The sequence below is a fragment of the Rhinoraja longicauda genome, chromosome 18, assembly GCF_053455715.1.
Source record: "Rhinoraja longicauda isolate Sanriku21f chromosome 18, sRhiLon1.1, whole genome shotgun sequence".
Lineage (NCBI taxonomy): Eukaryota > Metazoa > Chordata > Chondrichthyes > Rajiformes > Arhynchobatidae > Rhinoraja > Rhinoraja longicauda.
The window spans coordinates 29,391,724-29,415,092 of NC_135970.1; the positions used below are offsets into that span (position 1 = coordinate 29,391,724).

At 48.2% G+C, this 23,369-nt stretch overlaps 1 protein-coding gene across 2 annotated transcripts in view; it reads left to right on the forward strand.

Annotated features, from left to right (window-relative positions):
• Positions 1 to 23,369, forward strand: part of lsp1a (lymphocyte specific protein 1 a) — a 108,078-nt gene that overhangs the window by 38,896 nt on the left and 45,813 nt on the right. For both annotated transcript variants that reach the window (XM_078415413.1, XM_078415411.1), the window contains exons 5-6: positions 9,144 to 9,720; positions 10,694 to 10,834. In XM_078415413.1, the coding sequence (XP_078271539.1) occupies positions 9,144 to 9,720; positions 10,694 to 10,834 (718 nt within the window). The remainder of the gene's footprint in view (positions 1 to 9,143; positions 9,721 to 10,693; positions 10,835 to 23,369) is intronic.

Sequence of the window (23,369 nt, forward strand, 5' to 3'; positions counted from 1 at the left end):
GTATTGTCGTGGTCATTGTCGTCGGGTAGAAGAAAAGTTTGGCGATCTGCTACGACTTTGACAGTCGCCGGCAGTCGCCTTAAAATCGCCTAAAGTGGGACAGGCCCTTTTCTCCTACTCCTTGCTTAATAACGTTCATCCCAAGGGTCTAATGAGACCATGATGAGCAAAGTCTAGAGGCTTTCATCCCTTACACTCCACAAGCAGCACGTTTATAGTATTCAAATGGCACTGTGGTGCAGCGGTAGAGTTGCTGCCTCACAATGCCAGAGACCCAGGTTTGATCCAGACTACGGTTGCTGTCTGTACGGATTTGTACGTTCTCCCTATGACCATGTGGGTTTTCCTCAGGTGCTCTGGCTTCCAAAAAGCACTCCAAAAAGCGTACAGGTCCATAGATTGATTGGCTTTGGTGAAACATTGTAAATGTGCGTAGGATAGTGCGAGTGTACGTGGTGATCGCTGGACGATGCGGGCAGTGGATTGAAGAGCCTGCCTCCATGCTGTATCTCGAAAGTGAAATCTAAAGTAAAGACATTGCCATGGTGGAAAGTGGGTGAGCATTTTGTCTAGAACATTGGTTATTAATGGACGAGCTGTTTGTTTGAAGGGGGAAGATATGAGTCAGTGGATTAATGCGCGAGCCACATTTCACTGGTGTGTGGTTACCGGACGTGAGTCATGGTCACCCTGAACGTTACTGTTACAGCATGGTCCTGGGTCCTGTGAATGCCAGTTTGACCCTCAATAACTAACGAACAACAGCGAGCTCACGTTGCAGTTGTGCAAGGCATTGGTGAGGCCGCATTTAGGGTATCGTGTTCAGTTTCGGGCACCATGTCATAGGAAAGATGGCCTCAAGATAGAAAGCGTGCGGAGAAGATTTACGAGTTACCCCAACAATCTCCATATTTAGAACATGGAAACATATCTTTGGTACAAACCAGCATCTACAGTTCCTTGTTTGTACTGTAGAAACATAGAAAAGGCACAGCACAGGAACAAGCCAATCATACCACGATGTATGTACCGAACATGATGCCAAGATAAACTAATCTCTTCTGCCTGCACATGATCCATATCCCTCCATTCACAAACAATTCCCTCCCCGACAAGTCTGAAGAAGGGTCCCGACCCAAAACATCATCTATCCATGTTCTCCAGAGATGCTGCCTGACCTGCTGAGTCACTCCAGTATTTAGTGTCTTGGTCATCATTAGGGCAGTACAGTGGTAGAGGTTCTGCCTTACAGCGCCAGAGACCCAGGTTCAATCCTGACCACGGGTGCTGTCTGTACGGAGTTTGTACGTTCTTCCCGTGACCACGTGGGTTTTCTCCGAGATCTTCGGTTTCCTCCCACACTCCAAAGGCTTACAGGTTTGTAGGTTAATTGGCCTGCTATAAATGTAAAATTGTCCTTGTTGTGTAGAGTAGTGTTAATGTGCAGGGGATCGCTGGTCGGCATGGACTCGGTGGGCCGAAGGGCGATCCCACGCTGTATTTCTAAACTAAACTAAAAATAAATCATTGTTGGTAAGTAGTTGGGAATCAGCAAAATGTAGGCACAAGGAACTGCAGATGCTGGAATCTTGTTTGGTACGCAAGTGCTGGAGTAACTCAGCAGTATCTCTGGAGGACATGGATAGGTGACATTTCGGGTCTGAAGAAGGATCTCGACCTGAAACGTTGCCTATCCATATCCTCTAGTGATTAATCCAGCATTTTTGTGTCTTTCCTTGCTAAAGCAGCTTGTGGAGTTCCTTGTTTCTACTCAATTACGTTCTTTTTCGGTCCGATTGACCTCTACCCAATTGCGGACATTGGACTTTGTCTATGGAACTGGTGTGCTGCAATGTTGAGACCTATATTCTGGATTCCCCTTTTTCAATTAATCTACAAACCCGCACGTCTTTGCAATGTGGGAGAAAACTGGAGCACCCAGAGAAATCCCATGCAATGGTCTCATCCTTCTGTGCTCCAAGCAATAGAGTTCTAGCCTGCTCAACCTCTCTCTACCTACCATATTTACCTTCACATAATCCATATCCCTCCATTCCCTGCATATCCAAGTGCCTACCGAAGAGACGTAACCACCACTATCATATCTGCCTCCACCACTACCCCTGGCAGAGTGTTCCAGGCACCCACTGTGTAAACAAAAACATGCCCGGCACATCTCCTTTAAACTTTGTCCTTCTCACCTTCGAGCTCTGCCCTTTACCATTTGACATTTCCACCCTGGGGGAAGAAGGTCCACCCTATCTAAGCCGCTCGTAATTTTATATTCTTCTATCAGGTCTCTCTCCTCAACCTCTGACGTTCCTGAGAAAAGGAAAAATATGGACAAAAAAATCGAGTCACAAAATCCTTCTTGAGATATTAATAGTCGGATTCTTGGTGCACGAGAGGCAGCCTCGTGTTTGGAATTTGAATAGAAGAATACGTTACCTGTTTTCCTTTGCTAATATCCTGAATTTCAGTTTTTCAAAGACGTAGTGTTAAACTTTAAAAAAAACTTTTAGAACCAGCAATTCACTTGGAAAAATTCCAAGAGTAATTTGCTCCTTTGGTAAATATTTTTCACTGCATTGACTTTTGACTTAAGACTTTAGAGATGCATCGTGGAAACAGGCCCTTTGGCCCATCAAGTCCGTGCTGACCAGCGAGCACCCCATATACGAGTACACCAGGGACAATTTTCTTTTTTTTTTAGTCAAGCCAATTAACCTACAAACCTGTATGTCTTGAGAGTGTGGGAGGAAACCAGATCACCCAGAGAAAACCCATGTGGTCACAGGGAGAACGTACAGTTGCTGGAAATGGGTTGGTGACAGTCCTGTTGCAAATGAAGATAACTCCAGAGCTAAATTTCATGCAAAATTTTTACTGAGGAACCCAGAATGTGGTCTGACCATTCCCTGCACAGTTGCTGCCTGACCCACTGATCTCTTCTTGCACAATGTTAGAAATATAGTCTGTGCTGTTTCTAATGATGCTGACAGCAATATCTTGAGGATTCAAAAGTTAGGAAGAGAGGAACACCATGGTACATCGCGGGGTTGAGAGTGGTCGTTGAGCCTCTTAACCTTTGAAGACCCTTACAATGGTACACGTGTCAATAAACCAACTCAAGCTCAAACAACCTCACTAATGCTCTCTGCGTGTACCTCAGCTTCCTGTTGCGTGAAGAGTTAACAGCATGACTTGCATGTACTGTGGTCACATCGCTCAGTTTCCTTCCTGTACAAGTCCTTCTCTATTTTCTGGTGTTGCATTGAAGCAAAAGCTAACTTGGCTTCTCTGATGGCTGAGGTTCAGGAACATTCATCCCGACACTCGTCTCTCAGGTAACACAATCCTCTCCACCTTTGCCGGGAACTCCAGAATCTCCGTGTCTGATCCAGAGTTATGCTGGCTGAGTGATTCAGACCACCTTGTAGCAGTAATTCTTAGACGTGTACATAGGGTCGAGAGTTTTCCCAAATTCAAATTCCAGAGGGTACAGTTTTAAGGTGAAAGGGGCAAAGTGTAAAGCAGATGTAAGGGGCGAGTTTTTTTTACACAGTGGGTGGTGGGTGCCTGGAATGTGCTGGTGGAAGCAGGTACATTAGTGGCATTTAAGAGGCAGATCAATATGCAGGGAATGGAGGGAATTTAGTTCAGTACAGTGCACTAAGTTTAGTTTAGTACAGTCTACTGTACTGAGGTACAGTGAAAAGCTTTTTGTTGCATGCTATCCAGTCAACGGAAAGACTATACATGGTTACAATCAAGCCGCCCACAATGTGTAGATACAGGACACAGGGTAAAGCATTTAGTGCAAGATATAGTCCAATAAAATCCGATTAAAGATAGTTTGTAGGTCTCCAGTGAGGTAGATGGGAGGTCAGGCCTGCTCTCTCGTCCAGTTCAGTTGCCTGATAACAGCCGGGAAGAAACTGTCCCTGAATCTAGGAGTTATGCATTTTCAAATGTCTGTGTCTATTTCCTGATGGGAGACGGCAGAAGAGGGAATGACTGGGGTGTGATTATGCTGGTGGCCTTGCCGAGGCAGCATGAAGTGTAGATGGAGTCAGTGGAATGGAGGTTGGTTTGCATGATAGTCTGGGCTGCATCCACAACTCTCTGCAATTTCACGTGGCCTTGGACGGAGCTGTTCCCAAACCACGCTGTGATGCAATGCAATAAAATGCTTTCTACGGCACATCTGCAGAAGCTGGTGAGGGTTGTTGGGGACATGCTGAACTTCATAAGTCTCTGAGCAAGTGGAGGCGTTGGTGTGCTTTCTTGGCCATCAATGTGGCTGGCTGGTCCAGGACAAATTTCTGATGATATTTTTTTCCTAGGAACTTGAAGTTTTCAACCATCCCTACTTCGGTGCCATCATTGTATACCAGGGTGTGTGAACTGAACTCGATTACAATCTCCTTTGTCTTGCTGACATTGAGGGAGAAGTTGTTGTCTCAGCACCAGGTTACGAGGTTCTCAAACTCCTGGATTATGAAGTGCAGGCAGATAATTAAGGGGTTGGACACGTTAGAGGCAGGAAACATGATCCCAATGTTGGGGGAGTCCAGAACCAGGGGCCACAGTTTAAGAATAAGGAGTAGGCCATTTAAAACTGAGATGAGGAAAAACTTTTTCAGTCAGAGAGTTGTGAATCTGTGGAATTCTCTGCCTCAGAAGGCAGTGGAGGCCAATTCTCTGAATGCATTCAAGAGAGAGCTGGATAGAGCTCTTAAGGATAGTGGAGTCAGGGGGTGTGGGGAGAAGGCAGGAATGGGGTACTGATTGAGAATGATCAGCCATGATCACATTGAATGGCGGTGCTGGCTCGAAGGGCCGAATGGCCTCCTCCTGCACCTATTGTAAATGTAAATGTAAAAAATGTATAAGATTTGACGGCGACATCATGTTGGGCATGGACATTATGGGCTGAAGGGCCTGTTCCTGTGCTGTACTGTTCTATGTTCTGTGCTCTGAAGGATGCCAGTGTGTGCAGTGCAATGTGACTCTGCAAAGTTTATTGCCGTGCCTTCCCTCCTCCAGCTCTGCCCGGCTGTGTCATTGCTGATCTCCTGAGGAGACCACAGGCTTTCGGGTTTACACGCCCATGAAGGAGCTGCCGGTTTAATGTGAAATTGCAAATAGCTGCCCACTTTGTGAGGGTGAGCCCTTCCACATTTCCCCAACGATCTGTACAACAGTTCCATGTTATCCCAGTTCTGCACACCGGGGGCAGTTTACAGAAGACAATTAACCTACAAACCCGCCCGTCTTTGGGGTATGGGAGGAAACCAGAGCACCCAGAGAAAACCCACGCAGTCACAGGGAGAACGTGCAAACTCTGCACAGTCAGAACTCATCATCGGGATTCAACCTGGGTCTCTGTACTGTTGAAAGAAATTTGTATAGCTTAGTTTAGTTTAGAGATACTGAGTTGAAACAGGTCTTTCAGCCAACCGAGTCAGCACCAACCAGCAAGCACCCGAACACTGTTTCATATTCACCGTTCATATTTCAGTCTGAAGAATGGTTCCGACCCAAAAATGTCACCTATTCCTTTTCTCCAGAGGTGTTCCCCGAGCCGCTGAGTTACTCCAGCATTTTGTGTCCATTTCCCTACAAACCCGCACGTCTTTAGGATGTGGGAGGGAACCAGAGCACCCAGAGAAAACCCACACTGTCACCAGGGAGAACGTACAAATTCCACATAGATGGCTCCCGAGGTCAGGATCGAACCCGGGTCTCTGGCGATATGAGGCTGCAGCACTACCGCTGTGCCACTGGGCCACAGTGTTGGAAGGGGACTCTGGGATTTTGACCTTGACGTTGAACAAAAGGCTGGTGGCCAACAAGATCGGGATAGTGTGTGAGTCGCTGGGGGGGACTTGAAGTGATGCGGCTCATTTGATCTTCCTTCCCGTCCATCTTGACAGGAGAGGTTCATGGAGCCCGGAAAAGGTGTTGAAAGATATGTGGCCTGTTGTGTTATGTATCCTGTCGATAATGCACACTGGAACCTCTCTCCATTGGCTTGTGGAGGCAGAAACACACAAAAACAAACTGCGTTTCCTATGTTGGCGTAAAGCACATGGAGTGCAATTAAAGCCCAATTCTGTCCCCAATAAATGGCATTGATCAGCTTAGTTGTTGATTAATCTGAAATCTGATTGTGGGGAATTAACATTTAGTGTTAGTCCAGATTTAGATTTAGATTTAGATTTAGATTTAGAGATACAGTGCAGAAACAGGCCCTTCGGCCCACCGGGTCCGCACCGCCCAGCGATCCCCGCACATTAACACTATCCTACACCCACTAGGGACAATTTTAAAAAAAACATTTGCCCAGCCAATTAACCTACGAACCTGTACATCTTTGGAGTGTGGGAGGAAACCGAAGATCTCGGAGAAAACCCACGCAGGTCACGGGTAGAACGTACAAACTTCGTACAGACGGCACCCGTAGTCAGGATCGAACCTGAGTCTCTTGAGATTCTGGGACAGTTTCTTCCCAGCTGTTACCAGACAACTGAACCATCCTATCACCAACTAGAGAGCAGTCCTGACCTCACATCTACCTCATTGGAGACCCTTGGACTATCTTTAATCAGACTTTACTGGACTTTCTCTTGCACTAAACGTTATTCATGTATCCGTACACTGTAGGGGACTTGATTGTAATCATGTATAGTCTATCCACTGACTGAATTGCATGCAACAAAAAAAAGCTTTTCACTGTACCTCAGTACACGTGACAATAAACTAAATTGAACTAGGTTTTAGATTTAGAATGACAGCAAGGAAACATGCCCTTCGGCCCACCAAGTCCACGCTGACCAACAATCACCCGTTCCCATGAGTTCTTTGTTATCCCACTTTCTCATGCACTCCCTACACACTAGGGGCAATTTATAGAGACCTACAAACCAGAGGAAGACATAAAATGCTGGAGTAACTCAGCGGGACAGGCAGCATCTCTGGAGACAAGGAATGGGTGACGTTTCGGGTCGAGACCCCTCTTCAGACTGATGTCAGGGGAAGGGGCGGGACAAAGATAGAATGTAGTCGGAGACAGTAAGACTGGTGAGAGAACTGGGAAGGGGGTGGGGGTGGAGAGAGAAAGCAAGGGGTATCTGAAGTTAGAGAAGACAATGTTCATACCGCTAGGGTGTAAACTACCCAAGCAAAATGAGGTGCTGTTCCTCCAATTTGCGCTTGACCTCACTCTGACAATGGAGGAGGCCCAGCACAGAAAGGTCAGATTGGGAATGGGAGGGGGAGTTGAAGTGCTGAGCCACTGGGAGATCAGGTAGGTTAAGACGGACTGAGTATAGGTGTTCAGCGAAACGATCGCTTCGTCTGCGCTTGGTCTCGCCGACGTAGAGAGGTAGACACCTGGAACAGCAGATGTAGTAGATGAGGTTGGAGGAGGTGCAACTGAACCTCTGACACCTGGAAAGACTGTTTGGGTCCTTGATTGGAGTTGAGGGGGGAGGTAAAGGGACAGGTGTTGCATCTCCTGCGGTTGCAGGGGAAAGTGCCCGGGGATGGGGTGGTTTGGGTGGGAAGGGGCGAGTTCACCAGGGAGATTCGGAGGGAACGGTCTCTGCGGAAAGCAGAAAGGGGTGGAGATGGGATGATATGGCCAGTAGTGGGATCCCACTAGACTTACTGTCTCCGACTACATTCTATCTTTGTCCAACCCCCTCCCCTGACATCAGTCTGAAGAAGGGTCTCGACCCGAAACGTCACCCATTCCTTCTCTCCAGAGATGCTGTCTGTCCCGCTGAGTTACTCCAGCATTTTGTGTCTACCTTCGATTTAAACCAGCATCTGCAGTTCTTTCCTACACAACCTACAAGCCTGCATGTCTTTGGGATGCGGGAGGAAACTGGAGGACCCAGAGGAAACCCACGCGATCACAGGGCCAATGTGCAAACTCCGAGCAGACAGCTCCTGAGGTCTGGATCAAACCTGGGTCTCTGGTGCCGTGAGGCAGTGGCTCTACCCACTGTGCCACTGTGCTGCCCAATTGGTGCTTGTATAATGTATAGGACTCTGATGAAGTCTTCTGAAGAAGGGCCCCGACACGAAACGTCACCGATCCATGCTCTCCAGAGAAGCCACCTGACCAGCGGAGTTACTCCAGCACGCTGCGTCTTTTTTGTTTGTTAAACCAGCATCTGCAGTTCCTGGTGTGCCCACCTCGGCTGACGAATTGCCTTTCCTGGTTCAGTGATGTTTAGGGCGGTTGCAGCCCTCTTGGTCTTGCAAAGCTCAGACAATGAAACTCCGATCCAGGAAGTGATCCAGTAACCTCTGGCATTCTTGTCATCTTCCCCATACAACGCTGACAATTCACAAAACATTGGACAAGCTGACCTGGGCTTTGTATTTCCAATCACATTACATCTAGCCAGGAGATCAGACGACAACATTAAGATCATCTTTCTCTTGTGTATAATCTTGCAGTCACTTGCTTTCCTTCGCCATATTCCTCTTCCATATTTATATCGCACGTGCAGATAAAATTAATCAAATCCCCCTTTCACTGTAATTTAATCTGTGCGTCTAACAGTTTTCCACATTTACAATAGACAATAGACAATAGGTGCAGGAGTAGGCCATTCGGCCCTTCGAGCCAGCACCACCATTCAATGTGATCATGGCTGATCATTCTCAATCAGTACCCCGTTCCTGCTTTCTCCCCATACCCCCTGACTCCGCTATCCTTAATTTGATTTAGTTTGGAAACAGCGCGGAAACAGACCCTTTGGCCCACTGAATCCGCGCCAGCCATCGATCCCCACGCACTAGAACAGTTTACAATTGCACCCAATCCAAATTAACACACAAAACCCACACGTCTTTGGGATGTGGGAGGAAACCGGAGTACCCGGAGACAACCCACAGGGAGAACGTGCCAGCTCCACACAGACAGCACCTGAGGTCAGGATAGAACCGGGTCTCTGGCGCTGGCTGTGAGGCAGCAACTCCACCGCTGAGTGGAGCAACAGTGAAGCTGCGTTAATTTGGGGGCGACGTTAATGTCGAGCGCTTCTTGAGTTGATGTTGCCGGTAGATGTTTGATCTCGCTGTGCTCTGTCCCCCCCCCCCCCCCCCTCCCCCCCATGTTACAGCGAGCTGCTGGAGGCGGAGGAGGATGGAGAGCTGGCCAGGCTGGAGGAGGACGGAGAGCTGCCGGAGGCGGAGGAAGATGGAGAGCTGGCCAGGCCGGAGGAGGATGGAGAGCTGGCCAGGCTGGAGGAGGATGGAGAGCTGGCCAGGCTGGAGGAGGACGGAGAGCTGGCCAGGCCGGAGGCGGAGGATGCAGAGCTGGCCAGGCTGGAGGAGGATGGAGAGCTGATGAGGCGGGAGGAGGATGCAGAGCTGGCCACGCTGGAGGAGGATGGAGAGCTGGCCAGGCTGGAGGAGTATGGAGAGATGGAGAGGCTGGAGGAGGATGGAGAGCTGGCCAGGCTGGAGGAGGAGGATGGAGAGCTGGCCAGGCTGGAGGCCGAGCAGAAGCTGGAGCAGATCCGTCGCAGCCTGGAGGAGAAGGAGATGCAGGAGTACGAGCGGATGAGGCAGCGCGGCCACGACAACCAGCTGGAGCTGGAGGAGCTGAATAGCAGGCGGGAGGAGCGACGCATAGCAAGAGAGGAGGAGGAGCAGCGGCGACAAAAGCAGGAGCAGGAGATGCAGGCCAGGGAGGAGGTAGGTGCCGCTCACCGCCTCAGTGGCAATTCCTACAGTTGTCGAGTCACGGCACCGACTCACTGGGCGTTGTTTTCTCTGTAGCGTCGGAGGTTACAATAAAAGTAAACAAAATTACAAGAGGTAGGGTAGACAGTCAGAACCTTTTTTCCCTGCTGAGTGCTGTAATCGAGATTGTCCGCCCCAGTTGAGTAATTATCAGTCGCTAGATATGGAAAGTGTGTGGGAATGAGAATGCCTGGATTTCCCATGGGATTGCAACGTAGGAATGTCTTCCAATAAACGATCTTTCTCGTTTATACACCTTATGCACAGTGGTGCAGCAGTAGAGCAGCCGCCAAACAGCGCCAGAGATCGCGGGTTCGATCCTGACCTCGGGTGCTGGCTGTATGGAGTTTGCACATTCTCCCTGTGACCTGGTGGGTTTTCTCTGGGTGCTCCGGTTTCCACCCACACTCCAAATACGTACAGGTTTTGTGGGCTAATTGGCTTCTGTAAATTGTACGTTCACCCTAGTGTACAGGGTGATCGCTGGTCAGCATGGACTTGGTGGGCCGAAGGGCCTGTTTCCATGTCCCCCTTCTAAAGTCTATAAAGTAAAGGTAGCAGCCTGACCTTGCTGAGTTGCTCCAGAACGGGTGATGAGGGTTAAGGGGAGAAGGCAGGAGAATGGGATAAGGAGGCAGAGATCAGCCATGATTGAATGGCGGAGTGGACTCAATGGGCCGAATGGCCTAATTCTACTCCTATAACTTGTGTGAACTTTGTGCTGGTTCTCTGTCAAATCCAGCAGGGACATAATGGAAACAACAACAAAAACGTTTTTACCGAGTTACTCCGGCACTTTGCGGCTTTTGTTTTGTAATTATAAACAAGATTTATTTTGTTTCGAGGCGCCGGCTTTACGGTTAAAATTGTTGAAAGTCATATTGGGTGGAACCTCCGACGACATTTCATTTTTGTCCTGGCACAGGAGGAGAAGAAAAGAATGAGGGAAGAGCGAGAGCAAAGAAGGATGGAGGCAGCAGAGAAACGGCAAAAGGTGCTCAGTGTTTCAGGTAGTGAGATGGAGGACCCGTTTGCCCCGCTCAGTCCCAAGAGCCCAACTCTGAAGGTAAGAACGGCAGCAGATATATTTGCTTTGGCAACGCACGGGTAAAGACTAAGTTCCACAAGGCTAACAACACCATATAAGGGCGGCACGGTAGCGCAGCGGTAGAGTTGCTGCTTTACAGCGAATGCAGCGCCGGAGACTCAGGTTCGATCCCTACTACGGGTGCTGCACTGTAAGGAGTTTGTACGTCCTCCCCGTGACCTGCGTGGGTTTTCTCCGAAATCTTCGGTTTCCTCCCACACTCCAAAGACGTACAGGTATGTAGGTTAATTGACTGGGTAAATGTAAAAAAATAAATTGCGCCTAGTGGGTGTAGGATAGTGTTAATGTGCGGGGATCGCTGGGCGGCGCGGACTTGGTGGGATGAAAAGGCCTGTTTCCGCGCTGTATATATATGATATGATATGATATGATAAGTCCTGAGATGGTATGTGGGAAAGAAGACCCAACATGCCAACAGGTTTTTTCTCCCAAGGTAGACACAAAATGCTGGAGTAACTCAGCGGGACTGGCGGCATCTCTGGAGAGAAGGAATGGGTGACCCGAAACGTCACCCATTCCTTCTCTCCAGAGATGCTGCCTGTCCTGCTAGGTTACTCCATTTTTTTTGGACAATATTCAGTGTAAATCAGCATCTGCAGTTCCCCCCCCACACAAACAATGCTCCCCTGTGATTGTGGTAACCCCATTACAGGAAGGAGGTGGAGGCTTGGGAAAGGGTGCAGAGGAGGTTCGCCAGAATGATGCCTGGATGAGAGGGTATTAGTTACAGGGAGAGGTTGCAGGGAGACCAGATAGATCTATATAAAATGATAATAAAAATTATAGATAAGGTAGACAGTCGGAAACCTTTATCCCAGGGTGGAAATGTCAAAGGTTAGAGACCATAGCTTTTAGGTGCAATGTTTATAGGAGATGAGTGAGGAAAGATTCTTATACAGAGCTGCCAGGGCTGGTGGTAGAGACAGATGCGATAGTGGTGTTTGAGAGGCTTTTGGATAGGCACATGACATGCAGGGAATGAGGGGTGTGGATCACCTGAAGGCAGATGAGAGTTGGGCTTGGCAGTAAGCTTGGCATGGACATTGCAGGCTGAAGGGCCTGATCCTGTGCTTATCTGACCTACTTGCCACGACTTGGGGGCCTGCACTGTAGGGAAATGTTGGGCAGGCTATGCCTTTATTCCTTGGGGTGCAGGAGGCTGAGGGGATGATCATGTAGAGGTGCATAAAAACTCTTCCCTTCATGAAGAGTGGGAGGCAGCCGGAGAAAATCCACGCAGTCACAGGAAGAACGCACGGACTCCGTGCAGTCGGGATCGCGCCCGGGTCTCTGGCGCTGTAATGCAGCAACTCTACCGCTGCGCCACTGTGCCGCCCGACTTGCGTTATTCTAAGAATGAATGCTCTGCAAAATGCACTGCTGCGCAAAAATGTTTGTGATGCTAAAAAGTGTCGGGCTGATGCATTTGTGGCTTTTGGTGAACGTCTAGGATAACATTGTGGGGTGCCAGCGACGATTTCTTGCCATTCTTGCCATAGAGGGAGTACAGAGAAGGTTCACCAGATTGATTCCTGGGATGGCAAGACTTTCATATGAAGAAAGACTGGATAGACTCGGCTTGTACTCGCTGGAATTTAGAAGATTGAGGGGGGATCTTATAGAAACTTACAAAATTCTTAAGGGGTTGGACAGGCTAGATGCAGGAAGATTGTTCCCGATGTTGGGGAAGTCCAGAACCAGGGGTCACAGTTTAAGGATAAGGGGGAAGTCTTTTAGGACCGAGATGAGAATTTTTTTTTTCACACAGAGAGTGGTGAATCTGTGGAATTCTCTGCCACAGAAGGTAGTTGAGGCCAGTTCATTGGATATATTTAAGAGGGAGTTAGATGTGGCCCTTGTGGCTAAAGGGATCAGGGGGTATGGAGAGAAGGCAGGTACGGGATACTGAGTTGGATGATCAGCCATGATCATATTGAATGGCGGTACAGGCTCGAAGGGCCGAATGGCCTACTCCTGCACCTATTTTCTATGTTTCTATTTCAAGCCAACCATCTTCACAACAGAGCCATAATACAGAACAGTAATATTCCTCTAAACTGTCCATGTGTTCATTCCTGAGTTCCCGTTTATTTTTTTAGAGAGACAAACTTCCAACTGGTGATTGTCACCACAGTATTGAATGGGTACTTGTTTGCTCTCTAAAGATGCCTGAAGTCTTAAGTAATGCTGCAATAAACTTAGAGCAATACTGTAAAGCTTTCACAGTGCACTGGAGCTCTTCATCTATCTGAATCTCTAGCATGGGCATGGAACATAAATGGCGTTATCTTTCATTGCAGTTGACAAACCAAATTAATCTCAAAATTGAATCTCGGGATTCGAGGGCCTAAGCTACAGGGGAAACTGAGCAGGCTAGGACTTTATTCCTCGGAGTACAAGAGGCTGAATGGCGATCTTTCGAGGTGTATTAAAACCTGAGAGGAATAGCTAGGGTGAATGCATTGAATCTTTTACCCAGGGTAGGGGAATCAAGAAACAGAGGACATAGGGTTTAAGATGAGAGGGCAAAAATTTCGTAAGAACATAAGGGGGACCTTTTTCATTCGGGGTAGTGGATGTGTGGAACGAACTGCCAGAGACAGGTAGTTCGGGCTGGTACAATGTATAACAGTTAAAAGACACTTGGATAGGAACATGGAAAGAAAAGCTTTGGAGGGATGTGGGTCAAATGAGGCAAATGGGACTCGTTTGGATGGGGCACCTTGGTCTGCATGAACGAGTTGGGCCAAAGGGCCTGTTTCCGTGCTGTATGACTATGACCGATGTACAGGCTGGGTACGAACACATGTGGGACTAATATTTTGATTCACGGATCAATAATTACTTAAAAAGAGAGCAAAACACAAAGTCCTGGGTAAAATCAGCAGGTCAGGCAGCATCTGTGGAGGAAATGGACAGGTGACGTTTTGGGTCGGGACCCTTCTTCAGACTGATTGGAGTAGGGGGGAGAAAGCTGGAAAAGAGAGGTGAGGGTGGGACAAAGCCTGGCGAGTGATGGGGGGGGGGTCAGGATCAAAGTGGGTGGGAGTCAATCTTGGATCCCCCCCCCGCTCTTCTCGGTATTTAAAAATGTCACGTTATTACAAAGTTTGCAAACGGCATGAAACTCTAAAACACAGTCATCCTCCTGGAGAATAACAGGCCTCGAGCGGACGTAGGCTAGATTCTCACTCACTCACTTCACAGGATATCTCTTTGATATGCAGCATTCAACTTTACTGTCCACAACTGCATGGTTTAACTTGGCGAAGTGTGGCGTTAGCAGTGCTACCAGCAGGGTGTATGGTCTTTTAAAAAAAAGTTTCCATCTCCAATGCATGGTGACCTTTGACCAAGTGGATACCTATCCCGTCGATGTTCATAGTGTAAGCTGTTTGAACACTTACCTCCCCCTCTCCCTCCTCCCCCTCTCCCTCCTCCTCCCCCCCACCACCCTTTCTCTTTCTCCCCCCCTCCTCCCCTCTCCCCCCTCCTCCCCTCTCCCCCCCTCCTCCCCTCTTCACCCTCCTCCCCTCTTCCCCCTCCCCTCTCCCCATCCTCCTCCCCTCTCCCCCCTCCTCCCCTCTTCCCCCCTCCTCCCCTCTCCCCATCCTCCCCTCTCCCCATCCTCCTCCCCTCTCCCCCTCCTCCCCTCTTCCCCCCTCCTCCCCTCTCCCCATCCTCCCCTCTCCCCATCCTCCCCTCTCCCCATCCTCCTCCCCTCTCCCCCTCCTCCCCTCTTCCCCCCTCCTCCCCTCTCCCCATCCTCCCCTCTCCCCATCCTCCTCCCCTCTCCCCCTCCTCCCCTCTTCCCCCCTCCTCCCCTCTCCCCATCCTCCCCTCTCCCCATCCTCCTCCCCTCTCCCCCCTCCTCCCCTCTTCCCCTCTCCTCCCCTCTCCCCATCCTCCTCCCCTCTCCCCATCCTCCTCCCCTCTCCCCATCCTCCTCTCCTCTCCTTACTATTTCCACCCCCCCTACCCCACTGCTTTCTCCCCTCCCCCCACCCTTTCTCCCCTCTCCCCACTCCTTTCTCCCCTCTCCCCACACATCCTCCCCTCTCCCCACCCTCTCCTCCCCCCCCCACCCTTTCTCCCCTCTCCCCACACTTCCTCCCCCCTCCCCACTCCTTTCTCCCCTCTCTCCACTCCTTCCTCTCCTTTCCCTATTCCATCCACCCCCCCCCCCTCTCCTCACAATCCATTCCGTCTCCCCACCCCTCCTTCCCCGCTCCCCACCCCTCCCTTCCCCCACCCATTCTCTCTCCCCTTCCCCTGCCATCGCGCCTCGACTCCCTGCATTCACACCCTAATCCACGGCTCTCCTTCCTCCCTTCCCCTGCCTCGTTCCTCCCCTTCCACTCGCCCCCCCCACCTCCCTCCATTGCCCCTTCCCTTCCCTTCCCCTCACCCCCTCCTCCCTCCATCACCCCTCTTCCCTCCCTGCCCCGAAACTCCCTCGCTTGGACGCGTGTTGTAGCAGACACGATATAGAACATGACTTAACTCGCCACTGCCAGTAAGGTTTTCATTTATCTACCAAATGGCGCATTAACAAACCCCAGCATTAAAGTGCCACCCACACGGTGCATTTAGCAGAATTATGTAACTGGCCTCATTTTCCCTGTAGAGGGGACCTGACCTCACTTACATACAACACTACAGCACAGGGACAGGCCCTTCGGCCAACAATGTCTGTGCCGAACATGATTCCATATCCCCGCATATCCACATGCCTATCCAAAAACTCTCAGACAGGGCTATCATATCTACGTCCACCACCACCCCTGGCAGCTCGTTCCAGACACCCACCACCCTCTGAATTAAAAAAAACTTGCCCCATACATAGAAGTTAGAACATAGAACAGGACAGCTCAACAACAGACCTTTTTTAATCCATGGATAATTTGTCTTTGGCATATTATAGGAAGCAGAGAGGAGCAAGCTCATGAAACAGATTAGTTGAAACTATAATTCTAAAGGGATGGTCTCCATTTTGACACCTTGTCCAGTGTAAGGTTGTAGGTGTTTCAATGGAGATCAGTCCTCTACAATGACGGCACAGTGGTGCAGCTGGTAGTGTTGCTGCCTCATCGCGCCAGAGGCCCGAATACGATCCTGACCTCAGGTGCTGTCTGTGTGCGGAGTTTGTGCGTTCTTCCTGTGACCGCGTGGGTTCTCTCCGAGTGCTGCGGTTTCCTCCCACACAACGTCGCCGAGTCATACAGCTTGAAAACAGGACCTTCGGCCCAACTTGCCCACACCGACCAACATGTCCCATCTACACTGGTTGTGCGACTCCACCATCTCCAAGATGTGTGGGGTTTGTCGGTTAATTGGCCCTCTGTAAATTGCCCCTAGTGTGCAGGGAGTGGGTGTGAAAGTGGGATGACATAGAACTAGTGTGAACGGGTGATCGATGGTCAGCGTGGACGCCGTGGGCCGAAGGGCCTCCTGCGTGTTGTATCTCGATACTTTAAACTCGACAAAGGTCAATTGGTTGCTTGCCTGATGCGTGTGGCAAAAAAAACCCTCAACCTTTCCTTTCAAACACAGCACAACCCTTTCACGATCCATATACCCACCTAAACGGGTTCAGCTGAATTTGACATTTTGCTGGATATTCTTTGCCAAAATTCGGACAGACAACTCAAAGAAATACAAATGACTTGCGCATTGAGAGTGTGTTCCTCTTTTAAAAAGGGAGCTGTTTGTATCACTGGTTGCCTGGACAACTCAAGCACCTGTTTCCTATTTCCTGACTGCATTTCCGTTCACCAGATGGACAATATCCCTCACAGAAATTGTCCACTTCCTTAGTTGCAAATCCTGTAAAACAACATTGCAGATATAAAATGTATGGAAATGACTGTTGGCTGCTTGTAAAAGATGTCTTTATCAGTAGTTTATTGGAGTGGTTTAGTTTGGAGATACAACATGGAAACGGGCTCTTCGGCCCACTGAGTCCACACCCACCATCGATCTCCCGTTACTACTTCCGACACATGAGGGAGAATTTTTACAGAGGGACAATTAACCTACAAACCTGCACGTCTTTGGGATGTGGGGGGGGGGGGGTAACCGGAGCATCCGGAGGAAGCCCACGCGGTCACAGGGAGAACGTGCAAACTCCACACACAGACAGCAGCCGAGGTCAGGGTCGAACCCGGGGCTCTGGCGCTGTGAGGCAGCAGCTCCACCACTGTGCCACCCATTGGCATTATCCTTTTAACTAAAGAAAATGAGTCAAGTATATCATGTATCAAATCTGTTTCATGAGCTTGCTCCTCTCTGGTTCCTCACTGCTCATATGCCAAAGTTAAAATTATACATACATTTTAAAATGGGGGATGTTATTAAACATGGAGGGTCATAGTCATGCAGCACGGAAACATGCCCTTCGGCCTAACTCGACCGTGCCTGCTAATGCTTTAACCCATATCACGCTAAACCTCTCCTATCCATGTGCCAGTCTAAGTATCTTTTAAAAGGTGTTATAGTACCTGCCTCAACTACCTCCTCTGGCAGCTCGATCCATATACCCACCAAGCTTTGAGTGAAAAAAATTGCTACTCAGGCTTGTATTAAATATTGCCCCTTCCACTTTAAACATATGTACTCTTGATTTTTATCCTCTTACTCTGGGTAAAAGGTTAATCAACTCTCTTGAAATTTGGACCGGTACAGGAATTGCCAAAAGATAATTGGGTGCCTGCCTCAACTAACTCCTTTCCCTCCTCGTTCCATAAACCCACCACCCTCAGTGAAAACGTTCCCCTTCAGCTTGCCCATTAAATCTCATCTCACCTTAAATCTATGTCCTCTGGTTTTTGATTCCCCTAGCCTGGGCAAAAGAGTGTGCATCTATTGCTTCCGTGATTTTAGATAACCTCTCTCAGATCACCCCTCAGTCTCCTGCGCTCTAAAGGATAAAGTCCCAGCCTGCCCAATTTCTTGCTACACATCATTAAATTATTTGTTCTAGTGGAGAGAGGAAGTGAAGCTATATTGAGGTTGGTGCAACAGAAAGCTATGCACATTGTATCTGATTTCCCAATGATCAACTGCCAGTGGTTTATCAATGGACACCCAGGTAGTGATATGACTACTTGTGATAGTTGTACAGAACCACAGGGAGGTCGCTTCTGAATTAAGACCTGCAGTCTGCATAAGTTGAGAAGATGGACTCTCTTTTACAATTCTGAGTGAGCAAGGGAGATATTTTAAGGCTGGTATCTCATTTAAAGCTGTACTTAGTAATGTCTAAAGAAAAGGAATTTACAGTATTTCTTAGCTGTGAAATACATTATATATATATATATATATATATATATATATATATATATATAAATATTAATATATGTTTTACGAGGATGTTGCCGGGACTCGAGGGTCTGGGTAAAATGGAAAAGTTGAGTAGCCTGGAACTCTATTCCTTGGAGCGCAGGATAATGAGGGGTGGGCTTATCGAGGTGTATAAAACAGGAGAGGAAGAGATCGGGTAGACGCTCAGAGTCTGTTGCCCCGAGTAGGGGATCGAGAACCAGAAGACATAGGTTTACAGTGAAGGGGGAAGGATTTAGTGGGGATCTGAGGGGTAACTTTTTCACACAAAGGGTGGTGGGTGTATGAGACGAGCTGCCAGAGGAAGTAGCTGAGGCAGGGATTATTGGCAACGTTTAAGAATAATTATATGGGTACATGCACAGGACAGTTTTGGAGGAACATGGGCCAAATGTGGGACTAATGTAGATGGGACGTGTTGCTCAGTGTGGACAAGTTGGGTCGAAGGACCTGTTTCCACACTATGACTTTATGGCTTTGTATATTAAAAAATTCTCATCCCGGGATGACAAATTAATGTCACAAGTGTGAAAAAGTCGTGTGTTTTTCTAAAGTATTTCTTGCTTCTCGTCACTTGATGTAGATTGGTGGGTTTCCTCAGGGCAGATTTAAATTGTGGTGTACTCTTTTCTGTGTGGCTGTCTTTGACTTAGCAGTTACATGGCGCTACAGGAAGGCAATTAAAAAAACCCAAATGGAGCAATTGTTTATCTTGATCCCGTAAATTAGACTGTTTACATACAATGTGGAACAGGTCCTTCGACACACTAGGGACAATTTGCAGAAGCCAATTAACCCACAAACCTGCTGGCTTTGTGGGGGGAAACCGGAGAACCCGGAGGAAAAACCCCGCGCAGTCACAGGGAGAACGTACAAACTCTGTACAGCCAGCACCCACAGTCAGGATCGAACCCGGGTCTCTGGCGCTGTCAGGCAGCAACTCTACTGCTGTGCCACCAACACTGAAGATAAGATATGAAGAAGCTTGGGTAGGATAGAGAGCCAGAACCTTTTGCCGCAAGGTGGAAATGTCAAGGATTGGAGCCCACAGTTTAAGGTGAAAGGATCATAGTTTAGAGGAGTGGTGGTGAAGGCAGAAACGATAGTGGTGTTTAAGAGGATTTTGGAAAGGCACGCGGATATGCAGGGAATTGAAGGATTTGGATCATGTGCAGGCAGATAAGAGTTGGCCTTGGCATCCTGTTTGGCACAGACATTGTGGGCTGAAGGGCCTGTTCCTGTGCTGTACTCTTGCATATTCTATGAGAAAGGTACAGGTTTCCCGATTTTCCAGGAACTGCTGGTCCGGCACCTCCTTTAATTACGAGAGCGCACTTGAAATCCCCCCCCCCCTGGAACTCCCCCCGAAAATGCCGTGCCTCCTCGGGACTTTCGCGGTCGACCGGCGGGTCGAATTTGCCGCCTGCGGCCGGGGCTCTGGAACTCCGGCCCAGCCGGATCCAGCAGATCTGATCCCATTGCCGACTTCCGAAGCCGGCTTTAAGGTCCGTGACCGCTGTTGATGCGGCAAAATGAACATTGTGGCAAGGCTCTGGAACCAAGGGTGCCAGAAAATCAGTGGTGGAACTGTGCCTCGTTCTAGGTCCTGCCAACACCCTTCCATTCAGAGAAGAAACCACTTTGTGCCGCTGAATCAATTTGATGCTGAATCTTTCTTTCCGATCCTTTTAAAAAAAAATTATGGGATTTTACAAAACGGTTATCCGAGATTGATGCAGACTACATCAAATGGGCCAGTGCTGTCCTCTTCCAAGTTCTTTGCTCAATGTTGAGGTCATGCATTGCACTGGTTAAAACACTATTGAGTAATGAATTCAGATGTGGGCAGCCACTTGTAAAGAGGATGTTAGTGCTGAGTTTGACGATTGGTCGTTATGGCAACCTTAAATTAAAAAAAAACATTTGCTTCCCTCAGCAAATAGTGAAGTATGATGTAATTGAGATGTTTTAAATTACCTTGTACTCTCATCCAGTAAATGGTGCCCAGCAGCCAGTGTACAAGTAAGGACATGGCACAGTACAGCACAGGAACAGACACTTTAGCCCAAGATGTCTATGCCCAGCATAATGACGATGAACTAATCTCATCTGTCATAGAGTCATACAGCGTGAAAACCGACCATTCAGCCCAACTTCCCCTCACTGACCAACATAGTCCCACTTGCCTGTGTTTGGCTCATATCCCTGATGGTGGTTGGGAAGAGGCTGTTCCTGAACCTGGACATTACAGTTTTCAGGCTCCTGTACCTTCTTCCCGATGGCAGGAGTGAAATGAGAGCATGGCCAGGGTGGTGTGGGTCTGTTATTGCAGTAAACAGCACAGATTGAAAATTTGGCCAAAGAAGAAAGGTTGATCTTTGCACCATGATTTCTACGATCAGATAATAGTACTGAGCAGCTTGAACCAGACTTGACTTCATATAAACCCCTCAAATATATTTCAGTCTTTAATTCATCGCTACTTCTCTTATTAACTTTCATTCCAGGCTTTATTTCTTTGTTGCCTCCATTTTTTTCAAGATGTTTCTGTATGATTATGTCAATTAGACTCCAGACTTTACAAGTCCACCCCCTCCCCCTCTCCCCCTCTGCTCCCATCCCCTAATTATTAATGTCATAAGAATTATATCAAAATACAAAGTGCTGGAGTAACTCAGTGGGTCAGGCAGCATCTGCGGTGGGAATGGCAAGGTGACGTTTTGGGCTGGGATCCTTCTTTACACTGATTGTACTATGGGGGTGGAGGATGGGGAGGGGGAGCTGGTAAAGAGAGGTGGGGCAAAGCATAGCATGTAACAGGTGGAGGATAGACACAAAATGCTGGAATAACTCAGCGGGTCAGGCAGCATTTCTGGAGAAAGGGAATAGGTGACGTTTCGGGTCGAGACCCTCTTCACACTCACCTATTCATTTTCTCCGGTATACGCTGCCTGACCCGCTGAGTTACTCCAGCATTTTGAGTCTATCTTTGGTTTAAACCAGCATCTGCAGTTCCTTCTTACACATAAGGACATAGACGTCTTCATTGCTTGTCTCTATTGAATGACCTAAAGCGAGTGTGAATACCATTTGAGAAGTTTACAACAGTAAAGGATCAAGAGTGTTTTATTATCACATGTCTTAAAACGGAACGATGAAGTTCTTACTTGCAGCGGCCCCACAGATATGTGAACATAGTACTCTGTAAAACCCATAATAAACAAAAATAAAATGTAATCACGCACACGCACACACGCACCCACACACACACAGAGTGCAAAGTGGACATTAATAGTGCAAAGACGAATCCAATGCCCCCAACTCTATGTAGAATGGAGCTTATTTAGAGGGCATAGTGTTTAATTGCCTGATGGTTGTTGGGAAGAGGCTGTTCCTGAGCCTGGACATTACAGTTTTCAGGCTCCTGTACCTTCTTCCCGATGGCAGGAGTGAAATGAGAGCGTGGCCAGGGAGTGTGTGGGTCTGTTATTGCAGTAAACAGCAAAGATTGAAAATTTGGCCAAAGAAGAAAGGTTGATCTTTGCACCATGATTTCTACGATCAGATAATAGTACTGAGCAGCTTGAACCAGACTTGACTTCATATAAACCCCTCAAATATATTTCAGTCTTTAATTCATCGCTACTTCTCTTATTAACTTTCATTCCAGGCTTTATATCTTTGTTGTCTCCATTTTTTTCAAGATGTATCTTTACGATTATGTCAGTTAGAATCCAGACTTTACAAGTCCACCCCTCCCCCTCTCCCCCTCCACTCCCATCCCCTAATTATTAATGTCATAGGAATTATATCAAAATACAAAGTGCTGGAGTAACTCAGTGGGTCAGGCAGCATCTGCGGAGGGAATGGCAAAGTGACGTTTTGGGCTGGGATCCTTCTTTACACTGATTGTACTATGGGGGTGGGGGGTGGGGGTGGAGGTGGTAAAGAGAGTTGGGACAAAGCGTAGCATGTAATAGGCGGAGGATAGACACAAAATGCTGGAATAACTCAGCGGGTCAGGCAGCATTTCTGGAGAAAGGGAATAGGTGACGTTTCGGGTCGAGACCCTCTTCACACTCATTTTCTCCGGTATACGCTGCCTGACCCGCTGAGTTGCTCCAGCATCTTGTGTCTGTCTTCGATGTAAATCAGCATCTGCAGTTCCTTCTTACACAAGTAATAGTTGGATACAGATGAGTGGGCTTTGATAGACAGAAGGGTGGACAAAGGCTAGGGGTGAGAAGCAGATCCAAGGCTGTGAGATAAGGGGAGAAGAGGAGTCAAATGTGAAGCTAGAGGATACCAAGTTTGCAAATTTGCTTCATGCCTTCTATGTTTCTATCATAGTAGAACGTACTGGGCATGGATTGTTAGATTCACTGAGATGCCACCTAAACAGTTAAAGAATCATATAGACAGGCCCTTCGGCCCAACTCATCCATGCTGACTAAGATGCCCCATCTAAGATAGTCCCATTTGCCTGTATTTGCCCCATGCCCTCGTTCATAAGTCTTAGGAGCAGAATTAGGCCATTCGGCCCATCAAGTCTACTTGGCCATTCAATCATGGCTGATCTATCTTTCCCTCTCATTCTCTCGTTCTCCTGCCTTCTCCCAATAACCTACTTATAAACCTTTCCTATCCATGTACCTGTCTAAGTATCTTTCAAATGCTGTTATAGTACCTGCCTCAATTACCTTTCTGGCAGCTCGTTCTAAATAGCTACCACCATTTGAATGAAAAAGTTGCCCCTCAGGTTCATATTAAATCTTGCCCCTCCTCCCACTTTAAGCATGTGTCCTCTTTTTCGAAGGGACTTTGAATGCCTTTAATATATCTGGCCAGATCTTTAGTGTGGAATTGAAGAGTCCAGCCAGCACAGCCAGCATTCATATGTTAGTTCCACCCAACAATTGAATCTCTGCACCGAGAGTGGTGAATCTGTGGAATTCATTGTCGCAGATGGCTGTGGAGGCCAAGTCAATGTATATTTTTAAGGCAGCGATAGATGGATTCTTGATTAGTACGGGTGTCAGGGGTTATGGGGAGAAGGCAGGAGAATGGGGTTGAGTGGGAGAGATAGATCAGCCATGATTGAATGGCAGCGTAGACTTAATGGGCAGAGTAGACTTGATGGGCCGAATGGCCA